This window comes from Aspergillus foveolatus (genome assembly GCF_047715535.1).
Source record: "Aspergillus foveolatus strain CBS 279.81 unplaced genomic scaffold BDW70scaffold_80, whole genome shotgun sequence".
In the NCBI taxonomy this organism is placed as follows: Eukaryota; Fungi; Ascomycota; class Eurotiomycetes; order Eurotiales; family Aspergillaceae; genus Aspergillus; species Aspergillus foveolatus.
In genome coordinates, this window is record NW_027396144.1 from 48,802 (window position 1) to 71,881 (window position 23,080).

Here is a 23,080-nt window from a genome sequence, read left to right on the forward strand (position 1 = left end):
GCCCTGCTTTCACTCAGTGTAAGCAGATAATACAACATATGATCCTAACTAACCTGTCATTGATCTTGAGCTGAACCTGAAAGGATAAAGAAGAGACCTAGAACGTTTTGGGCCTGACATAGTTGAACTACTATTTTTCTACTTGTACTGCTATGACTTCCCTTGCTGATTAGAGACTACCCTTGGAGTTTGTGCTTGACCCATCACCAATCAGTGGAGTCCAAGGCCTCGAATTACATAGCAATAGCATATATGGGCCATCCCACATTGACCCATGGCTGACATTAGTGTGATTGTAAGATTTATGTCCGTAATTCATAAGGCATTAGTCAACATTTGCTGCATCGCAGGCGTGTTCGAGTCCTCTCTGCGGAAAACATAAGCTCTAACATCCTGTATGCTCAGTCCAGCCTCCGTGTTAGTCACTCCGGGGCCTCGAGCTGAGGTTGCCCCGGGATTGCTGCTGGTTTTTCCACTGGAAGAACCTCCAGGTCCGCGCATCCTCTCCCGCAGAGCCTCCGGTCCAATAACGAAAAGGCTCCCAACTTCAAGTAGCACGTCCAGCATCCCACTCGGAGCCCGTATCTGTTCATCTATCTCCCATGACTTAAGCAAGTTGGCATACTGCGTCATGTCCTTTGTAACCATGAGTCCACCAGGGCCGTTGACAACAAACCGCTTGAAATGCTCAAGAAGAAGGCTGCGAGTTCCAAGGGCGATTTCTGAGAGAAGCTGCGGCAGGTTGGCGCCGCTAGCTGGTAGAGAGTTCACAGCAACATCGTGAACCCGCGCTAGGAACGCACATAGTGACGCGCATGTCTTTCCCTCAGTTAGCATAGCTTCCTTTCTATGTCCAGAAAAGCGGAGAACGAACCGGTGTCTGTAACTTCTCTAACCAAGCCGTACTGTCGCCCTCCTTCGGCCGGAAATCATTTTTCTTCTGACTGGACAGCAGTTTGTTCACCCACATCAATGTAATGTCAATGACTTTCTGCTCTATCGTGTTTATTTTTTCTTCTATACGAACAGTTGCCAGGTTGGTCTTCTTTTCCATCTCTCGACGAACGGTAACGCTCCCTGCTGCTAGAGGAATAAGCAGTGTATTGATGCACATTACCATTAAGTTTGCGATACTGATCGAGTCACGAACCACACGTAGAAAAGCGAAATCAGGTTCAACCTTTCCGGATTCTTGGGTTGCGGCTGCTTCCAAAGCGGCATCAAGACAAACCTCTAGGTATCCTTCTCCCATGATGGATAAGAGAAGATTCAAGAATGTTGCCATGTCTTTCGGGGTTTCATTATTCATGTTGAGCTCCAGGCCTCTGCCAACAGCTTCTGCAAGCCACTTGAGCATTCTTTTGGCATAAGATATGCTGGGTTGCCCATCTTCCTCGGTGAATATGATGTCATTGGGCCGTGCGAGATCGGTAGATTCCTTCAGATCTGCAACCTGAATTAGGACCCGTTTCTGTGTGGGAGAATGTTCAGAGGAATCTAGGCGGTTTATATATGCTTCCCGAGCTGACGCAAGAAGCTCGCTACCGGACTTGGAGAGGGAAGCCATGAAAGTTGTTGCCGCTTTCTTCCTACGGCCGTGGAATGTGGTGAACTTGAAAAGCAAAGAAGTGTACAACTCCTCCAATGTCCTCTTCTCCCTCTCGATATAAGAGGACCCAACAAAGTAGGGCACAAACAAGTCCTCCAACTGTTGATCGAGGATAAGCGATGTTTGCGATGAGATAGTCTCTGGGTGTTCAGTCAAGCCGTGTGCTTTTAGTTCATCCACTAGCGTACTGATGCAGCTGCGAGAACTTTGCAGAGCTCGGAGAAAAGCTAGTGATGAAACACTATTTGCCTTTTCCAATACCATCTCAAGCCTCTGTTGGATCGACTGCTGGAATACCCGCTGTAGGAATTTTCCAAGAACCTGCTCATAGTTTGGGAAAGCCCGCCGGATGATAGCTGACTCTTCTTGTACCACAACCCTGACTTCGTCAACCAAAGATTGGAGGCTCGGTTCAATCCCAGAGGGTTCTGCATCTGGGTCGGCAAGTTTCTCCCATGACTCCGGATCTCCGCCAACTTCCTCAGTGACTAATTGGCTCCTATCGATGAAGAATTGGTGTTGATTCACGAATAGTGCAACAACGCTCGCCCCGCCATTGAAATCCTGGAGAACAGTAGCACAATCCTTCATACCTTCAAAGTTAGCCTTACGATAAAATTCATCAAACTGCCTCAAAAGGTCTTTTTCCAGCGTCTCAGAGAATTTTTCGATAATTTCGCGCGTATTCCATCGAAACCCATTAGTCCCTTCCATATTGTTGCTGCTTGGTGCCAGATGTCCGTCATTGTACGGCTCAGTGCTCCTGGATTCATTCCAGCTCTTTGGGTCAAGTCTTTGACTAATCCTGAGGAGCTGCCGTGCAATATGTGCTGACCGCACCTTTGCTTCGCCTGACCCTGATCGCCTTAGATTCTCTAAAGGAGTGATTTCTCCCCTGTTACTGACACCATCCCAGCATTCGAGCAGAAAGTGAGCATCGAGCGCGCGGCGTCTCTGTCGATCAAGTTCTTCCAGCCTTCTTCCCGTTTCCACAGCCATATTTCCGCTGCCAAAAGCAGTATCGCCAGGTCCAGCGTTCTGAAATGATGTATCCAGCTGTTGAAACGACTCAATTGCTTGCTTCAGCTTCCGTCCTAGTATGTTGAGGTTCTGAGAATGCTGAGCTTCAGCCCTACGGACAGCTGCCGACAGTTCATTCTCTCTTATTTCCAGATCCCCTGACAATTCCCCTAGACGGCGCTGTGCATGTTCGAAAGTCCGAATGAGGGGCTTTGGGTCAAAGGGCTGGTTTCCATTCGCAGGGCCAAGCGAAGAACGGCGGTTTGAAATTGCGGAATCGGAAAGAGCTTCAATAAACTCCTTGACAATGTAGTCGCGACTCGAGAAATCCTCAAGGGTGAAACTCGGGCCCTTGGGAAAGACCGATCGAGAGGCGGCATTCGAGTGGAAAGACATAGTCGCATTGACCGGTGTGCTGAGATATTCTGCGGCATGAGCCTCTTAGTAGTACACTATCAAAGAAAAAAAAAACCAATAATTATTGTTGTAGTCTATGAAGGTGAAAGGTGTCGAGCTCCAGGTGACGAGGTCGCCATCAGGATGTTTGACCACCAGCCAGAAACCGCGCGGTTCGAGGCTCCAAGCTGATGTGGGGCCGCTTCCATCTAAAGGATGATGCTTTTTCACATGGTAGTCGATGTTCACAGTACAAAACTATCAATTCTCATAGGCAGGGCGAATATGGTTTAGCTTAGGATCACGATATGGTCAATGGCATCCTCAGAAAAGAAAAAAGAAATTGGTAGTGGCTTGGTGGGAGAAAGCCCAGTGCTGCCTGCTGTTAGCACTCCTGACCCGAGGATCTGAAAACACCGCACTAAAAAAGGCGGCAATAGTCTTACGTTCTAACCGATCGTCTTTCTGTCTACTCACTGCTCATCATTTCGCCGGCTCTTCCACCCTTTCGTCCCACAAACTCAGACATCACTGCCTGTCATGGTTTCAAGGCGCGACAGAGAGCTACTAAGAGATAATATTCGATCTCGGGGAGCCAAGCTAAGTGCTACTGATCGGGAAAATATCGTGAAGCCATACCTTCCAGACCCATCAGAGCTACCGCGGTGGCCACCTCAGCGGCGCAGAAAGCTGCCCCGAAAAACCCCAATCCGTACATTCATAAAATCGCAAATTCACCTCATAACCTACACCTTCCTTCACATTTTCTTTGGTATCGCCGTGCGACTCGTTCAGACCTATCATGCTGTTCTCGATCGAATTTTGGCGATCATTTACTATCACCACCGAACACCAGAACTGATACGGAAAGATGTAAAGGACCTAGATCGCTTACCCGGGCACTTGAGCGTGATTTTGTCTCTCCGCAAAGAAGATGACGCCCTGCCAATCTTGATGGACGAAGTTGCAGAGCTTGTATCTTGGTCTGCTAGTGCTGGCATACCAGTACTGAGTGTATACGAGAAGAGTGGTAAGTACGGGCCTAATCAGTAAATGCAGCTGAACTAATATTGTCAGGTCTCCTCAAATCGTGTATTCCCATGTTACACCAAGTCATAACCAACAAGCTGTCTTCTTACTTTGGCTCCTCGCAGCAGCCTACACTTCAACTCTTCGCACCACACCACCCAATCTACAAAACTCGTCCGGCTGGTGACCCCGCCAAAAATTCTCTGGTCGTCCTTTTGTTGTCTGCGACTGACGGCCAGGAGACCCTCGTTGATTTGACAAAGACTCTAGCAGAGATGTCCCAGAATGGAAAACTCTCACCGGACGACATCACCATGGAATTAGTCGATGCGGAGATCAGCGAGATCACTACCCAGCCATCCCAGGATGTCGCACCGACTGCGAACGATTACGAACTGTCAAAACCCCTTGAAGTCAAGCCAGAGCCGGACCTCCTTCTAGTCTTTGGACCTTCATTGAAGCTTAACGGTTACCCGCCCTGGCATATACGCCTGACTGAAATGTACTGCACGGGAGTCAACAGTGATGGGTTTACAGGCTACGGTGATAATGTGGAGTATCAAGGATTTCTCAGAGGCCTATGGCACTATGCTGGTGCACAAATGAGGTTTGGACGATGAGACCATTTGGTAGGACATGCAATTACACTGGTATTTAATCTCTGTGGGAACCGTTCAATGAGCTGCGGTTAAAGTACGTGCTATAGCAGAAGTCTATTCCGGAGACAATGATTAACGGACGCTCGGCTGAGGTAAGGCCCCTATGATAATATCTCGTACTCATCGCTTAGTACCACTGCCTTCGCGAGCATGCGCGGTTGGGATGATAATCACGGCTATCAATAGACGATATGGTCATGTTTGGGATGTATTATTATAATTCGTTATTTGACGTAGGCTCGAGTAGTTATATGTGCACGTCTAGGCTCATCGTATGCGGGCAAGACATCGTACCGTCTCAATGCCAGTACCTTGGTAACTCTTTCTACAGCGGAGCAGGAGCATACTTTTCTAGACACTTCGTTTTGCAAAGCATTCTAGCCTTTGTAGGTGGCAGGCCATTGGCTGTAGCCCTCCACAGCTGCTGTTCCTCTTGACTGCGTCGGTCACAGGATTCGACTGTATCGCACCGGCGCAAACATATAAAACAGGCTCGTTTGTCACACAGGTCACAGTCAGCTTAAGCTTGGGGGAACTCTCTTGTAATTGGCCTCCTGTAGCATATGTGGCAAGAACATAGAAATAACAATAATGTACAAGATTCTCCTGTGATGCGCACTTGCATCATTGAAAATTCTGAAGAAGCCGAGATGTTCAGGTCAGCAGGCGGGCGTGATAACTGAGACAAAGCCTTATGCTGAGCGAAGACTGATTGTAGAAATAGTTCTGAGTAGAAACCTGGTGCTGAACAGCTCATCATTTCTGAGAAGGGATTGTAGGCCCAGAGAATATTCGTTAACTTGTGTCAACAGACTCGTGTAATTGAAGTGAATCTAGGCATCACAATTATGGAGATCTGAAGTGATTAGCTTGAAAGGTACTGGTAGAAAGCCGGGGGTTCAGAATGTTGATGAACTTGAGCTACGTGCGGTGCTCACTTGTTCATGGAATACTGGAAAGCGCTTCGATTTCAACAGTGTCCTTTTACCCTTCCTTAATTAAATTGTGAAGGATGCTCCCACCCTGTTCAGACCACATCCCGACCATGCGCTTCAAGGGCTTATGGTAAGAAGTTGTAAAATAGAGCAGCAAAACAAAAGTGCACTCTAGAGGATTTGGCAAGATAGAGAAAGGATAAAAGATGACCTGTTATGATCAAGCCAAATGAGCGTGAGGTTATGTCGCGTCAAGAAGATATTTTACAATGACTGTAAACACTGCAGGCTTCTTCCGCCTGAGGCTAGTAGTTAGAAGCTTTAACATCGGGGGGCATACCAGACTGTCCAGGCTAGTGCCATACTGGGCCTAAAATCCCGATGAAAGTTCACTGGTTTGAATTAGCTCTCAAATTCCTATTGGACAATTGTAGCTCCTTAGTGGCTACGGCTCCACCTAGTAGAGCGACTGTCCCTGGCTAGTGTTGTGCAGTCTGGATTTTGGACTCAACTTTACTTCTCCCTGTTCTTGGTTCTTCAACGGCTTCATTGTTGTCTGGCATGGGGCGTCATCGCACGGTTGGGCACTTGTGGGTATAAATTAACCACTATATACGTCGTCAGTACAGCGTACATACGCGCTTTAGGCTACCATGGAGAGCAATGTTTCAGAGCTAGTCGAGAGACTAGGGAGTGAAGAGGATGCAGTGCGCAAGATGGCTGTATTCAAACTCCAGAGCAGCATTGGAGACCCTTCGTTTGCAGACGTTTTCATCGCAGAAGATGGGCTGACAAGGCTCCGTTACTTGACTCTGCATGCGACTGGAAATACTTTGGCATATAGCTTAACAAGCTTTGCCAGACTGTTAGAGGTTGATAAGGGATGGGAATGCATTGATCAAGAGTTAGTTGAAAGGGTATGTTCTATGCCTCAGCCCTTTCCCACTACTAACATGAATGTCTCTTGGCTGGATAGGTCGTTGAACTTATCGTAACGCACCCCTTAGTGAACATTTTGCGAGGTGCAATGTCCATTCTCGTCTCCATCGTTTCGCATCCTTCCTCTGTTGGTCGCTTATCGCAAAATGCCGTGTCTGGCTTCCGCGCGCTGAAGCCTGCAATTGCGATCTATCCCCAGTTCCTAGAAATGCTTGTCAACAGGCTTTCTTCAGCCGATCACGCGCTTTGCGCAAATGCTTTGCAATTGATCAACTCATTGATGCGCGATTCCATAACAAATGATTCGGATCATGAATGGCCGAAATTTATCCAAAAACTTCAGGATCTCGGGGTTATCAAAGCCGTCTATTCCTTGATGCAAGGCACGGCGTTACAGGACCACGCACACCCTTTAATCGAATTCCAGTCACTCACGAAGATCCTCCTGCGCAAATGGCGAGATACTGCTTTGGACCTCGAAAAGCCAGAGCATAGGAGAGCTCTTAAGGGCATTCATCTTGCTAGTAGTCAAGAGAAGGGGAATGAAACCGGCGCCGATATGCGACGGTCGAAGAAACACAGCCCGGAAAAATGGCGGCGGCTCGGATTCGAATCAGAAAGCCCGGTCGCACAATTTGAAGACATGGGGTTTTTGGGCATGATGGACCTGGCGGACTACGTGCGAAATCACCAAGACGAATTTCAAAAGATGCTTCTTGAACAGTCGACAAAGCCAGCCCGACAGCGATGCCCGATTGCCCGCGCTTCGCTATCCGTTACGTCTATATTATACGATCATTTTGAGGTTGACAAATGCGAAACTGAAGATAGCAAAACCTACTTGATACTTGAGTCTCGTTCTAATCTGGATAAACTATTCAAACCCCTACTGTTACACTGGACCCGATTACATGTGGCCGGATTGCATAGCTTTTTTCGTTTGTGGAAGTCCACGAGTGCAGAACTGGAAGACTACGACAAAATCGTGGAGCTGGTTCGTATACTCATCGAGTCAGTTGTTGGAGGTGCGCCCCGAACGAAAGACGTACAGGATGTGGAGGAAGACTTGATGGAGTTTGAATACAGCCGACTTCGAGACCTACAGATGGAATTGCTGGAACTTACGTACGAGGACGCTTGGGGGCAACATCTACGACAGGTGCGCGAAGAATTACAGCACGAGGCCGCCCAATTCGTCAAGGAGCAAAGAATCCGGTGCCTGTTACAAGGTGCTTGGTTCCCAAACGAGAATATATCTGAGTTGGAAGGGGAATCCGGTAGTCCCAAATGGAGATATGTTCAACTCTCTCACAATCGGAGGTTCCTCCATTTTGGAGATTTCGAGAGCATGGAATTGAACCGTCTGGATCTCGACGTGCTTCCCGGAAAAAGTGAGGTACCCTTACAACCCGCTATATTCGAGCTTCTGGCTAATTTGATGTCAGTCGACTTATCTACAGTATCGTCGGTAGTTTCTAATGTATCAGCGTCCTCCGACAACTCATCCTCTGCTACTGCCAAAAGCGTGCCTCATCAACGCGTTTCGTCCACGAAAATTACCATTCACGGTTACGTCTCCTCCGCCGGTGCTTCAAATGACAATAAGAAAAGTAGTGGTCATTCTCGCAGTGCTAGTAGGGCCACTCAAAAAGAGGCTATAATCTTAACCCTTCGCCCAGTGTCGCCCAGTGTCGCGTCTGAATGGCTAGACGGCTTGCTCATGCTCCTGAACCAACAACCAATCACTGCCGAAACAAGCAAGCTGATCAAACTCATAAGTGATTATGGACTTAAAATCCGTTTGCTCAATGTCCGATTCGACGACGCAGTCTTCGCAGGCGAGGCCCCTGCCGTTCCCTCACGAGAGGGACTAACTGATGATTATTATTATGATATATTCGGTGGATCATAGCCACCAGCAGCAATACCGCAGTGAAACTTTTCCCCAGCTCTGTAGTCATGATTATAGTGGAGGCACATCGCAATATCGCTGTCTGTACATAATACCCTGATGCGTTTAGTCTAACTTCAGGCGCAACTTAAATGCCTGAAGGTATAATTTAGTACCTCAAGTACGATAGTAATAAGAAATTTGCACCATGATAATTAACGGTTCAAAGCTTGTATGGCAGCAGGGACTTATTCGATGCATTTTGTGGCAGCAGTGGTTTACAACCTGTGGCTCTTAAAGTGTCTCCACCAAAGCACAGTACTCATTGTGGGTCTACCTCGTCTACTAAGTAACAAGAACAAGACGGATCGCGGCCACAACTTATCAGAAATGCCAGGACCCGGCAGCGAAGCGCTAAATTGTTCATATTTATCATCTTCAAACAGATAATCTTCCATAGCTTCTCATGAGATACCATAAGACACAACAGCTGAGCGATACAACAGTGTGCGGATTACTTCAGAGCGCGAGCGAGCCGGATGATTCGCACCGGCGATGGCCAAAGTCTCAGATGGCAGGTAGCGCAGGGACGGCAGATGTGGATGATAACGAAGACTCGATCGAAGATGATTATGATTCATATGACGACTTATTTACCCAACATTTCACCGACGAAAAACTCTCTCAACTCGACGGGATAAAAGTCGCGCCCCGGCCGCAAAACAGAGCCATCTCTCCAATAGGCAATGCAAAAGGTCAGAAACCTGCGGAAAACACCAAACATTTCTTCTGGAAATCAATACCTCCTTCAAATAATGAGTTACCGAGCCCCAACCCGTCGGAAAAAGAGGCCTTGCCTTGGGCACAACGATATGCTCCTCTCAACTTGGATGAACTGGCAGTTCACAAACGTAAGGTTGGCGATGTTGAACAATGGCTGAGCGATGCGCTCGAAGGGAAAACTCGAAAGGTACGTACTAATAAGGCTTCATTGCCAGTACATTCCAAATATAAACATTACGTTCCCGACTGCTGATCAAGTTAGAATTTACTCATTCTCAGGGGACCGGCGGGAAGTGGGAAAACCACCACCATCTCGCTACTATCCAAGAAGTTAAGATTTGATGTCCTGGAGTGGAAAACTCCTTCAACATTCACGTACTCCTCCAAGGATTATGTCTCATTCGGCGCCCAATTTGATGGATTTCTGAGCCGTAGTTATATATTTGGCAGCCTAGACTTGGACGGTCACCATAGCTCACAGGTACCTATGAAAAACGACCACGCTAGTCAGCGGCGTGTCATCCTCATTGAAGAATTCCCGACGATGGCTGTACGGAATACTACAGTTTTGGCTTCTTTCCGGCTGTCTATTCTGCGATATCTCTCCTTGAATGCGCCACCTGGTGGAAACACGTACGGTAGAGAAGTCAGGGTACCGCCTATCGTCATGGTTGTGTCCGAAACTTTTTCAAGCACGGAGTCCTCGTTCAATAATCTGACAACCCATCAATTACTTGGTCGCGAGCTCTACAATCATCCAAATACCACTATCATCGAGTTCAACAGCATTGCGCCGACATTCATGCACAAAGCTTTAAACCTCGTCTTAAAAAAAAGCTCCTGTCAGCCCTGCGGCAATCAAACGCTGACTCAGTCCATTATTGAGAACATCTCTAAGATAGGGGATATCCGAAATGCGACCGCGTCGTTGGAATTCCTTTGTCTAGGTAATGGCAATAAAAGCTACTGGAGCGATCCCACTGTCAAAACTAGGCGTACAGCTCGAACTCGCATGAAGAATTCCGCTGTTGGAAGTGAGATGCGGGAGGAGATAGCGCAAAGAGAAGCAAGTCTAGGACTATTCCATGCAGTCGGCAAAATCATTTACAATAAGCGAAATGATGCATGTGACGCCGAACATGTGCAGTTACCCTCTCCTCCAGATCATCTCCGTGACCATGACCGGCCGAGAGTCTCTCTGGTACATGTTAATGAATTATTAGATGAGACGGGCACCGACATTCAATTGTTCATTGGCACGTTACATGAGAATTATGTTCCATCTTGCAATGGTTCTTTGTTCACCGAATGCTTGGAAGGTTGCATAGGATTTTTATCGGACAGCGATATGCTATGTTATGACCGAAAGGGTCGTAGCAAGTCCCAAGCTGGTCTTGGGATTGGTACCGTCAAAATCGAGACTGGTGGCGTTGATGTACTGCGGCAAGAAGAGATAAGCTACCAAGTAGCTGCGCGCGGCCTACTCTTCGCTCTTCCTTACCCCGTGAAAAGGCAGTTGTCATATGCCGGAAATACGAAACAGGCAGGTGACTCTCACAAGGTTTTCTTTCCTCCCGTCATCCGGCTTGTTCGTCAACTCCAGGAAATCAGTAATCAAATAGATTCGTGGAAAGACGCCTTGCTCGGCTCAACCGTTAGGCCAACTGCTGTCCCGATGAAAGATCATACAACTCGCAAGTTTATTTGTGGAAAAGAAAAAAGTCTCCATGGTGATCGCGATGAGGATTCGCCATCACTTGTTGCAATGCTCTCGCGCAGCGACTTGATTCTTTATCAGTTACCCTATATGACAAAGATTGTTGGCAAAGGCGCGATGTCAGAAAACCTACAGCAGATCACCGGGTTCGGAGCTGGGGGCTTAGACTTCACCTCACAACATGACGAGGATTACGATCTCGGGTCTTCCTTTTGTGAAGTCCCAGGCCTCAAACCTAAACTTGAAAAGAGGATTGGATTGTCTGAACCACAGACAACCTTGTCCTCCCAAACAACCGATGAACGGCTTGTTCTCAGTGATGACGATATTATAGATGACTTGTAATAATGATATTCAAATTTAGTAATGGCATACTTTTCGTGTAACGCAGAAATTGGGGGCCAACGGCCGACAATACTGTGCTCTTGTGAGACCTGTTTACTGGACTAAACAAGTGCACGATGCTTGGCGCCACTCGACTAATCAGCCTCGGCGTATCGCCGCTAAAGAATAGATAAACAATCCACCCTCTTCACAGATAATTTCGACACCGATATTTCTTCAAACCGAGATGACCATGACAACGAAACCATCCGCGCGAGACGCTTTCGTCGAGAATGATATTCGCTTAACAGAGAATGGCCACAAGCTGAAACTCCGCTCTGGACATTTCGACCCTGCTAGATCCAGGGGCGCCACGACAGATATGGGCAAACGAAGAAGGGATGCGGACAAATCTATCCACAGCATGCCTGGTATTGCAGCTGTTGCAATTCAAACAGCCTTTGCTCACTGGACAAGCATTATTTTGATGATATCTTTAATCTTTGGGGGCTGCTGTGCGAATGTGGGTAGATAGAGATCACTTTTGCAAGATACATCACTAATTTTCCAATCAAGGTATTTGCCCTTGAGGCAATAGTAAAGTGAGTCCCAAGTAGACTAGACTGTGAAATTAACAGATTCGCTAATCTAATGCAGAGATCAACCAGATTCAGGTATATTATTCCACTTCTTTGACCCTGAAGGAGGTTCTGATTATCCGTTTTGTCAGGGCCATTAATAACATTTGCTCAGTTCATTCTGACTGCGCTTTTTATGTTACCAAACTTCTTTTCCCCATCAGCGGGCTTCCGGTCATTCTTCCTCAGCCAGCGCTCAATACCATTAAGATCATGGTTAATTTACACGGCTTTCTTCGTTACGGTCAATCTTCTCAACAATTGGGCATTTGCGTATCGGATTTCAGTGCCTCTGCATATTATACTGAGATCCGGTGGTCCAGTCGCTTCAATTGCTGTTGGTTACCTTTATGCTGGTAAAAGATATTCAAGGGGACAGATTCTATCAGTCGCGCTGCTTACTTTCGGGGTCGTCACTTCTGCATTAGCAGATGCGCAGGCGAAAGGAGAAGCGGTACACTTTGGGGCGGGTGGAAGCTCTAACATATACAGCACCTTTATCGGCTTTGCTATTCTTGCGTTGGCGATGCTGCTTTCTGCATTTCAAGGGATCTATGCTGATCGGCTGTATGAAACCTTTGGGCGGAGCCATTGGAAAGAAGCTCTGTTCTATTCTCATACGCTCTCTTTACCACTCTTTTTTCCTACTTTTCCCAGACTTTTGACTCAGTGGCGCACATTGAATTCGTCTCCTTCATTGCTATACCATATCCGAGCCCTGTTGGATTCGATGGGACACTCAACCGAATTGCCCGCCTCTGACGAGACGGCCGGCGCAAGGAACTCTTGTGCAATCTCCACAAGCAACCCAGCCGAAGCCTTCCTCCAACTGCTGGTGACTTGCCGTGTGTATGAAGGATTCCAGCCTATCTTGGGTATGATTCCCATACAGATCTTCTATTTACTAGCAAATGCCTTGACGCAATATTGGTGTATACGCGGAGTGCATCTTCTCTCCGCGAAATCGTCGTCATTAACTGTGACGATTGTTCTGAACATTCGAAAGCTTGTTTCGCTCCTGTTGTCCATTCACCTTTTCGGCAATGCCCTTTCAAAAGGTGTTCTCATGGGGGCTATACTTGTGTTTGTGGGAGGGAGCCTGTATGGCTTCGAGGGTGCGCGGCTAAGGAGGGCAGCTCAGAAGAAAGATTGATTAGGTCAATGGATGATGCCTAATTTATTAACCCCAGATGAACATCGGACATGTAGCGGCTCAGTCTTGGTTTTATGTTAATGGTATATAAACCGCCGCACCCGATATCTATGTAGATAGACGTATATTACATCTTTCCTTGTAGTTCTACCGAGGGTAAACACGCCACTTAAGCTAGAGTATAATTATAATACAGATTAAGACACCGCAACCACATGCACCATTGGTACATTGTTGTAAAATAGCCAGGGTCCCAAAACATGGAAAAGTGGACAGGTGTTATGTTTACAAGACTTCGCCGACAATTTTCGCTGCCGCTTTGTATGTTTCTAACAACCTCTCGCACTTCTCTCTCTCGGCTTTGATGCCATCATCCTCATATAGAAGCTCAGCGAAGAACTCTTCCTTGTAAAGCTCACTAACAAGCCGATTCTGCACAACATCTTTACTGTGGTTGACAAGAAGATGCATAATGGCTTTTGGAACCTGGTCGGCAATTGTCTCCCTCACAATGGTGAAATATGAAGAGATCAACCGACGAATCAATTCCGTCTCCATGAGCTCTCGCTCGGATATTGCTGGCTCAGAATCGTCCTTCAACTAGACAATTTCGTGGCGTGTCAATAGAGTACTTCACATACAATGGAGGGCAGATACTTACAACAGAACTCGTTTCATTATATTCGGGCACCGTGGTATAATCATCCACCGGAGGAAGCATCTCTGTGCGTCGAGCGTTTGAGCTTACATTGACCTCATGGATGGACTGCCTGGTTTGGTTTTGATTGGGGGAGGTTGAGGTAGTAAGTTGGGGCTGTGCACCATCTTTGCCAAAGAAGTAGTTCAGGAAAGAATCGCGGGTGGTATTTGCGCCGCCAAAGGTGGTTGGAGGATTCGAATGCGTCCCGTTCAAAGTTGCCGTGATTCCAGTGTCTGATGTTTTTCCAATATGAGGAGACATGCTGCGGGTCCCTTTGCTAGATTGAGTCCTGATGGGAAGGTTTTTGGTTTCCGGTTGCTCTTCCTCGTCTTCCGGATGTGTTGGTGCGTTTCCGTTCGAACCACCGAGTTCCCTGATTCGTCTCTTCTCTCGCTTGCGTCGTTCCTCCGCGAGCGCGGCTTTCCTCTCTTGGTCCTGTTTGCTTTGGATAATAGACGACATTGCGGCGGCTGCACCAAGGAAATTTGGATGATTCGTGTTGATGTAGGCCCTTTGGATTGATATCAACGACTCCACGTAAGAGGAGCAGGGGCCTAGCCTCTCGCGCAGGAGATCTGACACGACTTCAATGAGTTTGGCCTGAAGACGAGGAAAGCGCAACAGCTCTTGCGAGCCACAAGTGTGGCATATCTTTATAAGTTCTTCGTAAACCAGCTCAACACACCGCTGGCTAGGGGGTTCAAGCAGTTTGATCTGAGGTTTCACGAGAAGATCAAAAGCGAGCTCCGGAACAAAAAGACTTGGACGCGGCCCCGTTGAGTTACGGATGGCAGTCCTGATATCCGAAACTGAAAGGTTTTGAGTTGGATCAATCGTGTCAAGAGAGTTGCCGAAGACAGAGTTGAAAATATAATATATCCTAGCACCACCGCATAATTCTTTCGTGGATATTTCCGATGAGGTTCCGTCAATTGAAGATATAAAGGAGGAGGCAAACCTCGTCATAAGCTGTAATATAAGAGATCCTCGATGTTCTTTCCCGCTGAACTGCTTGTTGCCGTAGCTGGCGAGTTCCTGCTGCGTTTGACCCATGAGTGTATTGAGACGGGCTTTGATGTCCGGTAGGCGATCCCTAATATGAGACATTAAGGTCGAATTTAGGGTTTTAGCAAGAAATTGCGTCCCACATCTATTAGCCATATTCCGATAAGCTGGGTGGTGTCGAAAAAAGTCGAGTTCAGCCTGTAAGGCCTCCGAGAGAGATTTGCCGGATTGAATATCTTGCTGGGACCTGTTAACCACCCCAATGAAGCCAAGTTTCAGTGGATAGACGCGGCCGGATAGGATGTCCATAGCGTTTGTCCCATGGTCCATAAGGTCCAACTTTGTCAGAACACCGATCGTTCTTCGTCCCATAGGGTCAACTTGGCGAGCAAGTTTTAAAGACTCGGAGTTAACCAGGTCAACATTTGCCGGTGAAACAGCTAAGATGATACTGTTCGGTTTCGCGATGTATTCGAGTATTAGGGCACGAGTTTGCTTTTCTATATCCGATGGCTGATCCCCAATTGGCACTTTGGTTAGGCCTGGCAAATCAACCATGGTGAGGTTGAGCACATGCGGCGAAAAGATTTTGAGGTTGATCGGCTGGCGATTGATGCCCTTGTTATTTCCGGCTATTCTCGCTGTCTCAGCCTCGATCTCTTGCTTCACAAGAGCGAAGTCGTCAAACTTTCGGCCCGGTTGATGATGAAATTCCGCCCACTCGTTTTGCCCGGCTACACTGGCTGCTGTATGGGGAACGTGGACCTCGTCGGTCTCTGGTTTGTCATGTCGTTCGCTGGGTATATTTATAAGTTGCAAAATCAACGGTCTTCGAGTGACAATCCCACTTCCTCTAGGAAGAAAGTCTCTGCCAACTATATTTTCCAGAACAGAGGATTTTCCAGACGACTGGGAGCCAACGACGACCTAATGAAATGGTTAATATGATATATCTCAACTGCGGTTGTTTATTGGGGTGAAATAAAACTCACAATCTGCGGTAGATCAAGCGAGTCATTGCCAATGGTGTTAAAGACCAGGTCTTGCAGTTTATTGACGGTCACCAACAGATTTTCCCCCAAGGCGGCCATGGTCCTCGACCTGTTATATCAAGATACAGGACCTGGGTGTTCGGCGCGCCGGGTAAGGAAACGAAATCAAAGTAGATAGTCAGGTAATTAGATTGGAGTCGCGACGCTGCAGCGAAAATGGGTTATGCAACCGTTCACGGCACTTCTGGGTCGTGATAGTCTTGAAATGCCGTTAAGGCTGGGATATCTAATGCAAATGAAGCTTTTTCATCTCCTGACAGGGTTCGGTTACTCCAGTTGGTCCATACTTCCACAACTCGATGGTCACGTGATATACTGTTGTTATGTAAGCTATGTCGCGACCATTAACGATTCCCGGTCAGTCCCGCCCACTCCCGATCGTTCCGCAGAGCTCGTCATTCTCAAATATACTTCAAAGCTTGAGAGCTATCTTTATCAACCAACAACGACATAAATCAAATAAAACTAAACATATTATAGTTAGAGCCGCTGTTCTAATGAATCCCCAAATGTATATTATAATATATTAATGAAGTATGTTTGGTCACTACGAAGTCGTATAGCAGGGTTATAGTATAAATAAACAAGCCTTCCTGATCCTCTGCTGGCCCAACCCGCGCTGGCTGACCTGGGCTTCGCTTCGGGTGCGCTTTAGCGACCAGGACAGTACAGGTGCACTCAGCCTGCTTTACGGGCCTTTGATTTCTTCTAGCAGTTTAGAAGAATGCTACTCTATCTCAATCTGTGATAACTCTTATAGAGCTGCTATAGAGGCCTGAGGATTATTAATAAGATTTAAGACAAATATTAATGTAACCTGTAAGCAGGTAGGCCACCTCTACTCCTGATCCGATGTATATGCAATATTTTAGGCACTTTACTAGCAGACTTTGCGCCGAATGACCGAGCGGTTCATGCGTTTCCTCAGTGAGGAATTCAACGATGGTACTACCTAATTAAATGATTAATGTTCTCTATGATATTGATCTTTAACTTAATTAGACTAATAGAGTTATTTACAATGAAAAAAATTACCAGTTAGTACACTATAGTATTACTTATATATATATGAACTTGATATAAAAAAATACTATATTTAAACATACCGCTCTGAGCTTTATAGTCCATATTTTTATACCTGGATTACTCACTGCCTCAAAATAATTAAGCACTTTATTATAGCTAACTACTAGTAGAGTAGATTTTTTCCTAAAACTACCTTTTACTGGAAGCATATAAGATATAATTATCCATTAAGCATTTTCAAGTACATTTTGTTATAAGTTCGTCCTACGAGGTACCCTCTTCTCAGGACTCAGCCAATCAGAGGCCTTGTAAGTGGATGCTCACTTAATACAGCCTATTTCTACATACACACTAGATATATTTCTCTCTTGCCTTCTTGTATATACGGCAAGATATAGCTTAGAACTAGCATATTTGCCCCCCTCTATATTTGTAGTAAAAATGAAGACTTTTATATATTCCTAGTATATTTTATTAAAAATCAACATCTGCTTCTCTGGCTATCTCGTTATATAGAATATTTCAAATACTAAATCAGTTAGCTAACTACCTAGTAGTATGAAAGTCCTTTGTTTAGTATTCAACTAAGAATTTTATATAAAATTAGTATTCATAGCGCTACTATAAGTGGATTTTACTTAAAAATATCTTCATTAAATTGTGAAAAGGACCTTAAACTAAACTTATTAGTATGTTTGAACGTTAAATGTATCTAATTTTGAGCTAAGCTTTAATATGCCTGCTTAAAAAACAAAAAAGGGGGCTTATATTGGAGGGTTAGAGCGTAAATAATCTATATATAATATATAATACAGCAAGACCTAGAACAGGTTTTATATTTAATTCTAGGGCAAAACTACCAAGGGATAGAGTATATATATATATTAATGTAAAGATAATCTGAGTAGGTACTTGCATAATATAGTATTTTTGAACTAATAAAAAGACAATATATAGATTTACTAGAAAGTATATTTGATAACAATTAAAAGAGCTAATATACTTAGAGAAAAATTAAATTAGAAACATTTATATAGAATAATACATTCTTTATTATGGAAAATTGTTTATAATAAGCTTTACTAAATTTGATTTAGTTATCAAAGCTATATATCAAGTACTTATCTAGAGCTTTATTAGGTATCTATCCAAGGCTCTTATTTTTTGATATTAAGCTACAGTAGGATCTATATTACTTAGCAAGGGTTGCTATTTTTGCCTTTTTATTATCAACTTATTTAATTTTTCTTTTACTAATATTTTAAGAAGCTAGCTTGTTATAGAGCATAGGAAGACTGTAAGATATAATAGGAGGGCAATATTATGTAACGACGGACCAGCTTTATAGGTGCGATCCAGGCAAATCAGGCCATGGGGTTTGGTCATAGTGACCTTTTTTGTAAGGGGCGCAGGCAGTATTATTTTCAACGGGCTGTCCTGTATAAACAAGTATCACAAGCTTAGAGAAGGAAACAAAAGATAGAAGTGCAAATATCCTCCTCTTTTATTAACCTTTTCTAGTCACACATCAAGACTTCTCAGATCTGTATACCAACTGATCTCTTTACCAAAGCTATACACTGTAATTCTGAGATTGTATACTGATGTTGCTGAAACCTTATTTAGGTCTCTGGAATTATTCCTGGTTGAGGGCATGGCTGACAACCAAAATCCGGGCCATAGCCTGTGACGTTCTTGGCCCAGCTGGAGATGCTTGCCTGGACACGTCTCTTACAGATTATTATCATTAATTATATTTATCAGACAGCTGCAGTTGCCATAGTATATTGTTGTCTAAAATTATTATTACCTAATTCTGCTTTATATTACTACCTTTAAGCAGGGTGGTAATAATATTTTGGCCCCTGGTAGCCTAATCACCAAGAAGAACGATAACCATTATCTTAAGGAATAAAGATCATCAAATTATAATTTGTTTTACAGAGATACATTTCTTATTAATATCAGTAGGGAACTTTTAACCCCGCTATTTGCTAACTAGGATCTTGACAAGCCTCCTATAGCTAAGTTCAAGACATTATATAATGATACCTTGCAATAATACTTATCCCAGTTAACATAGTCATGATGAGCTGGCACTGTACTAAAAAAAATTTGTTTATAATTATAGTTACTAAAGACTTAGAATTTTATTTTTAAAATATGTATAAATCTATTTTATAGCAAGACTTATTATTTATGATATATATAGTAATATCTAAGCCTTTATTAACCTAATACTTCCTACTAAGATAAATTATTTGATAGTTTCTAGCTAATAATTCCCGCTTTAGTTTTTCAATATAAACATGGTAAGCCCTATGATCTAATTTTTAATTAAGATCTTTAATATATCCTTAATATTTATCAATAAATTTACTAAATACCTAGAATCTCTAGATTATCTAGTTAGATTACTAGATTCTAGAATAAAGCTCTTATTAAATACTTTTAGATTTATGAGTAAAATACTCTATTATATTATATCTTAATTAAGGTATTTATTTCTATATTATTTTTCTAGCAAGGTATGGTTACTATACTTAAATAGTAATAGTAATATTTGATTATATCTTACTTTTAAATTAATAGTTAATCAGAATATATAACATAAATTATTATAATAATAATAATTATATTTATATACAAGGTTTATAATAAATTAACTATTGATAATTATGATTTTCCTTCTAGTACTATACCTAGTAATATATCATATTACCTACTTTCTAATGTCTAATATAAATAATTATAGTGGTTACTTAAAAATATATCCAAAAAAAATATGCCTTCTCTACCTAGTTTATCCAAAAAAAAAAGTAATTTATAGCCATATAAATTGGATATTATATAATTTTATTTATAAATTAATTAAATTTAATAGCAGAGATTGTTATGGGATGCTCCCATAACACGCCCCGCGTAGCGTACGCGGCTGTGGTCACGTGGCTCCCCATCCATCTCCAATTCTGATCTGTCCTGTCCCGCTTTCTCTTCTTCTCCAGCGATTCCTTCTTGTACATACGGCACGATTAGATAGGAAGATCCATCTAAATACGTCCCATAACAGAGATCAGGTCTATATTTACCTTTATAATTATTACAACCTACTAGGCAAGCTCACTAAAAAGGTTAGCAAGCTTTATACAGGCCTATATGAAGTCTTTAGATATATTAGCTGCCTACCTGATGGGCTTTGTCACAGGCTATGGCCTGGATCTTGGTTGTCGGCCATGCCCTCAACCTGGTTCTAAATAAGGTCTCTGCAACATCAGTGTACAGCCTCGGAATTGCGGCCTCGTAGGAAAAGAGATCCGTCCTCGTAACTTCGGGAAAGAGATCCGTCGGCATGCAAGTCCGGGAAGTCGGAAGCCTTGACGTATGATTGGGAAAGGTTGATAAAAGAGAGGAGGAAGATATCTGCGCTTCTATTTTTTGTTTCTTTCTCTAAGCTTGTGATACTGTTTATAGGAGACAGCCAGTTGAAAATAATACTGCCTACGCCCGTTACATTAACTAAGATAATATAAGTAGAAATTGTATATAAGATATTATTTTATAACCCTTTAAAATACTGAATATCAAGCTATTCTGGAATATTACTAGATAAAATAAATAAAATCTAATTTTAAACTTCTAGTAGGTATATATCAGTATAAATTGGAATTCTCTAAAAGTACTATAAAGATATTTAGATATTTTAAACATCCTTATTTTAGATAATAAAAGGCTAGAGGTATTTTCTTCAGATATAGTATATAAACTAAATCCCCCCTTAAAGTTCTTACATTATATTATTAACTAGAAAAAGTATATAAGCTAAATTTATAATAGCTAAAGTATACTGCTCATAATAGAGAATAAATGCAATCAAAATAAATAGCACGCTAATAATAGATGAGTTTTAATATAATAAAATTATTTATATATCTTTAGATACTGTTTTAAGGTAGAAGATTTTAGAATCTACTATAACGTTCTATAGGCTGGCTATTTTAGGTAAGAAGAAATTATACCAACTATAGAGGTTTCCCTAGAACTATTTAGAAGAATAAATATATCTTTAAAATTATATAATTCATTGGAAAAATGAAATAATAGCTATTTTTCTCAACAAAAAAAAGCTATATTTATTTTTAATTATTAGTTTTATTGGGACTAAAAATATCACTAATTTATATAATATTTCTAAATAGTCGCCATGCTAAATAGTATACTTAATTTTATAATATTATTTGCTAGTAAATTTGAAACTTGGTTTACTAGAAATTTTTTATAGTCTTCCTAAATATTACCCTTTTTTATCATAAATAGGCAGACTAAGTACTAGGGCTAAATCTAAATATATATTTATAGATATATACTAATTTTTTTGTTATGGGCCCTTGCCTATACAAGGACCTTAGACCTTAGTGACTCGGCCAAGGCCTACGTTGTCCTGAAGGCGGTGAGCCACCTGTAAGACTTCCTCATGACAGCAATCCCTTTTCCTTTCTCCTTTCCAGCGATTCCTTCTTGTGCGTACGGCACGTCTAGGAAGATCCATCTAAATACGTCCCACTACATTTTTATTAGTGTGACTAGATTAACCGGCTATAAAATAATTATATATATATATATATCAGTACCTGAATACTGTAATAAGGATTTTACTTCTTATGGTCTTGCAAGGCAAGAGTCTGATTTCCTTAGAATAAAAAAAATATTATTTATAATAAATTAAAACTTCTCCTTGCCAAGGTGCAGGCTCAGAGCTCAGAAATATATTCAGAACAGGATAATGGAGTAGATACAAGAGGCAGGCTACAGAGTCAGGCTATCAGACAGGTGCGTAGACAAGACAAGACGTAGCTCGAGGTTCTGATCTGGATCAGAGCCAGAGCTCGAGAAATCTCAGGTAATTGGACGGTCAGTGGCGGCAGAGCCGACGCTCATTCCGGCCGCCGCGCCAGGATGAGGCTCGGGCTGGCCCCGTGACACTCCTAGGAAAAATAGTGAATATATATGTATATATATAGCTAGGAAAAATTCTTGAATCATTATTAATAGCTGCTAACGTATCCTGTAAGCGAGTGGCCCATGTAAGCGAGCGGACCACCTCTGTATTCCATATAAAATGACACCTTTTTTATACTCTACTATCTCAACAACAAGTTGGTTCAGGGATGTATAAGTATATATCTAGTCTATTTAGGTAGCCTCTATCTAGGATTAGAGATTTTATCCTGCTATAATAAGTATTTCTCTGGGTAATATAAATTACAGCTGTATTTCTGGTATTTAAAAGTATTATACTATTGCGAGAGAAAACCTAGGTTATAGAGCTTGAAAATAGGATAAGTATCATTACAAAAGGATATATTCTACCTCAGTTTGGTAATATTACTTACAGCCTACTTGTTGTTGAGATAATAGAGTAGAAAAAGGCGCCATTTTATATGGAATACAGAGGTGGTCCGCTCGCTTACATGGGCCACTCGCTACCAGGATACGTTATATTATAATGAATAATACATTACTAAATAATTTTACATTAGCCAGGAAGTTTTAGTTATGAATCTTTGTATTATAGTACTTAAATAAAAGCTATATTCAAATATAATAAAGTTTTTGAAATAATTAGGGATATTAAGAATAGTATTTTACTAATTATATTTTTTTTTTGGAAAAAAAAAAGTTAAATTTGTCTAGTATTTTATAAATTACTACTAAAATCATACTGATAGAAGCCTAGAACCATTATTATTCATGGTTATCAGACAGCTACAGTTGCCCAATATTGTTGTTACCTAATTCTACTTAATATCACTGCCTTCCCGCAGGGCAGTAATCTTTTAGCTCCTGGTAGCCTAACCACCAAGAACAACAATCATAACCTTATCTATTAAGACCCTTTGACAAAATTTTTGGGGAGGATTAAATTGATTTCTTATTGATGTTAGGTGGGGAGCTCTAACCCTGTTAGCTAACTAAGATTATTACATAACCATACCAAGCCTCCCGCGATTGTACAACAGATATGATATATATAGTTGCTTCTCCTAAACACCATGCTAAGATAGATAGCGGTGCAACAAGTAATGATTAGTATAGGTTTGCTGCCACATCACAAGCCAGCTCCTGTGGAGAATAACCTTAACAACAAAATCCACTTTCACATCTTGTCTTTGTTTTGTATTATTTTAATGACTGACTTAGTCTAGC

The 23,080-nt window shown here is 42.8% G+C and overlaps 7 protein-coding genes across 7 annotated transcripts; 4 read left to right on the forward strand and 3 right to left on the reverse strand.

Annotated features, from left to right (window-relative positions):
• Window positions 1–295: 295 nt before the first annotated feature.
• On the reverse strand, window positions 296–3,331 carry BDW70DRAFT_143838 (exocyst subunit SEC10). Its single transcript, XM_073738155.1, has 2 exons — window positions 875–3,331; window positions 296–819 (listed from the first exon to the last, which is right to left on the reverse strand). The coding sequence occupies exons 1-2, from the start codon at window positions 3,023–3,025 to the stop codon at window positions 316–318; spliced, it is 2,655 nt and encodes an 884-aa protein (XP_073591976.1). The 5' UTR covers window positions 3,026–3,331; the 3' UTR covers window positions 296–315.
• Window positions 3,332–3,506: 175 nt separating this feature from the next.
• BDW70DRAFT_143839 (ditrans,polycis-polyprenyl diphosphate synthase) lies at window positions 3,507–4,920 on the forward strand. Its single transcript, XM_073738156.1, has 2 exons — window positions 3,507–4,055; window positions 4,103–4,920. The coding sequence occupies exons 1-2, from the start codon at window positions 3,566–3,568 to the stop codon at window positions 4,672–4,674; spliced, it is 1,062 nt and encodes a 353-aa protein (XP_073591977.1). The 5' UTR covers window positions 3,507–3,565; the 3' UTR covers window positions 4,675–4,920.
• A 223-nt stretch (window positions 4,921–5,143) lies between these two features.
• Window positions 5,144–5,944, reverse strand: BDW70DRAFT_143840 (uncharacterized protein). The gene is made up of 2 exons (XM_073738157.1): window positions 5,652–5,944; window positions 5,144–5,569 (listed from the first exon to the last, which is right to left on the reverse strand). Exon 2 carries the CDS (start codon window positions 5,471–5,473, stop codon window positions 5,234–5,236), a length of 240 nt encoding a protein of 79 aa, XP_073591978.1. The 5' UTR covers window positions 5,474–5,569; window positions 5,652–5,944; the 3' UTR covers window positions 5,144–5,233.
• A 242-nt stretch (window positions 5,945–6,186) lies between these two features.
• On the forward strand, window positions 6,187–8,528 carry BDW70DRAFT_143842 (ELMO/CED-12 family protein). The gene is made up of 3 exons (XM_073738158.1): window positions 6,187–6,565; window positions 6,625–7,978; window positions 8,033–8,528. The coding sequence occupies exons 1-3, from the start codon at window positions 6,302–6,304 to the stop codon at window positions 8,497–8,499; spliced, it is 2,085 nt and encodes a 694-aa protein (XP_073591979.1). The 5' UTR covers window positions 6,187–6,301; the 3' UTR covers window positions 8,500–8,528.
• Window positions 8,529–8,878: 350 nt separating this feature from the next.
• Window positions 8,879–11,337, forward strand: BDW70DRAFT_143844 (putative cell cycle checkpoint protein Rad17). Its single transcript, XM_073738159.1, has 2 exons — window positions 8,879–9,510; window positions 9,568–11,337. The coding sequence occupies exons 1-2, from the start codon at window positions 8,945–8,947 to the stop codon at window positions 11,321–11,323; spliced, it is 2,322 nt and encodes a 773-aa protein (XP_073591980.1). The 5' UTR covers window positions 8,879–8,944; the 3' UTR covers window positions 11,324–11,337.
• Window positions 11,338–11,538: 201 nt separating this feature from the next.
• BDW70DRAFT_143845 (putative UPD-GlcNAc transporter (Mnn2-2)) lies at window positions 11,539–13,126 on the forward strand. Its single transcript, XM_073738160.1, has 4 exons — window positions 11,539–11,825; window positions 11,879–11,904; window positions 11,960–11,976; window positions 12,033–13,126. The coding sequence occupies exons 1-4, from the start codon at window positions 11,550–11,552 to the stop codon at window positions 13,091–13,093; spliced, it is 1,380 nt and encodes a 459-aa protein (XP_073591981.1). The 5' UTR covers window positions 11,539–11,549; the 3' UTR covers window positions 13,094–13,126.
• Window positions 13,127–13,251: 125 nt separating this feature from the next.
• Window positions 13,252–16,084, reverse strand: BDW70DRAFT_118273 (dynamin-related GTPase DNM1). The gene is made up of 3 exons (XM_073734702.1): window positions 15,791–16,084; window positions 13,755–15,725; window positions 13,252–13,693 (listed from the first exon to the last, which is right to left on the reverse strand). Exons 1-3 carry the CDS (start codon window positions 15,887–15,889, stop codon window positions 13,379–13,381), a joined length of 2,385 nt encoding a protein of 794 aa, XP_073591982.1. The 5' UTR covers window positions 15,890–16,084; the 3' UTR covers window positions 13,252–13,378.
• Between the last annotated feature and the right edge of the window lie 6,996 nt (window positions 16,085–23,080).

Bases quoted from the DNA above. Each gene is read 5' to 3' on its own strand.
- BDW70DRAFT_143838 (XM_073738155.1), bottom strand. From the start codon at position 3,025: ATGTCTTTCCACTCGAATGCCGCCTCTCGATCGGTCTTTCCCAAGGGC. The intron at 820-874 runs GTTCGTTCTCCG...ACTGAGGGAAAG, and splicing joins TAGAGAAGTTACAGACACCG to ACATGCGCGTCACTATGTGC.
- BDW70DRAFT_143839 (XM_073738156.1), top strand. From the start codon at position 3,566: ATGGTTTCAAGGCGCGACAGAGAGCTACTAAGAGATAATATTCGATCT. The intron at 4,056-4,102 runs GTAAGTACGGGC...TAATATTGTCAG, and splicing joins GAGTGTATACGAGAAGAGTG to GTCTCCTCAAATCGTGTATT.
- BDW70DRAFT_143840 (XM_073738157.1), bottom strand. From the start codon at position 5,473: ATGATGAGCTGTTCAGCACCAGGTTTCTACTCAGAACTATTTCTACAA.
- BDW70DRAFT_143842 (XM_073738158.1), top strand. From the start codon at position 6,302: ATGGAGAGCAATGTTTCAGAGCTAGTCGAGAGACTAGGGAGTGAAGAG. The intron at 6,566-6,624 runs GTATGTTCTATG...TTGGCTGGATAG, and splicing joins ATCAAGAGTTAGTTGAAAGG to GTCGTTGAACTTATCGTAAC. The intron at 7,979-8,032 runs GTGAGGTACCCT...ATTTGATGTCAG, and splicing joins CGACGTGCTTCCCGGAAAAA to TCGACTTATCTACAGTATCG.
- BDW70DRAFT_143844 (XM_073738159.1), top strand. From the start codon at position 8,945: ATGAGATACCATAAGACACAACAGCTGAGCGATACAACAGTGTGCGGA. The intron at 9,511-9,567 runs CTGATCAAGTTA...TGGGAAAACCAC, and splicing joins AAACATTACGTTCCCGACTG to CACCATCTCGCTACTATCCA.
- BDW70DRAFT_143845 (XM_073738160.1), top strand. From the start codon at position 11,550: ATGACCATGACAACGAAACCATCCGCGCGAGACGCTTTCGTCGAGAAT. The intron at 11,826-11,878 runs GTGGGTAGATAG...TTTCCAATCAAG, and splicing joins TTGGGGGCTGCTGTGCGAAT to GTATTTGCCCTTGAGGCAAT.
- BDW70DRAFT_118273 (XM_073734702.1), bottom strand. From the start codon at position 15,889: ATGGCCGCCTTGGGGGAAAATCTGTTGGTGACCGTCAATAAACTGCAA. The intron at 15,726-15,790 runs GTGAGTTTTATT...CCATTTCATTAG, and splicing joins CGCTTGATCTACCGCAGATT to GTCGTCGTTGGCTCCCAGTC. The intron at 13,694-13,754 runs GTAAGTATCTGC...GAAATTGTCTAG, and splicing joins ATAATGAAACGAGTTCTGTT to TTGAAGGACGATTCTGAGCC.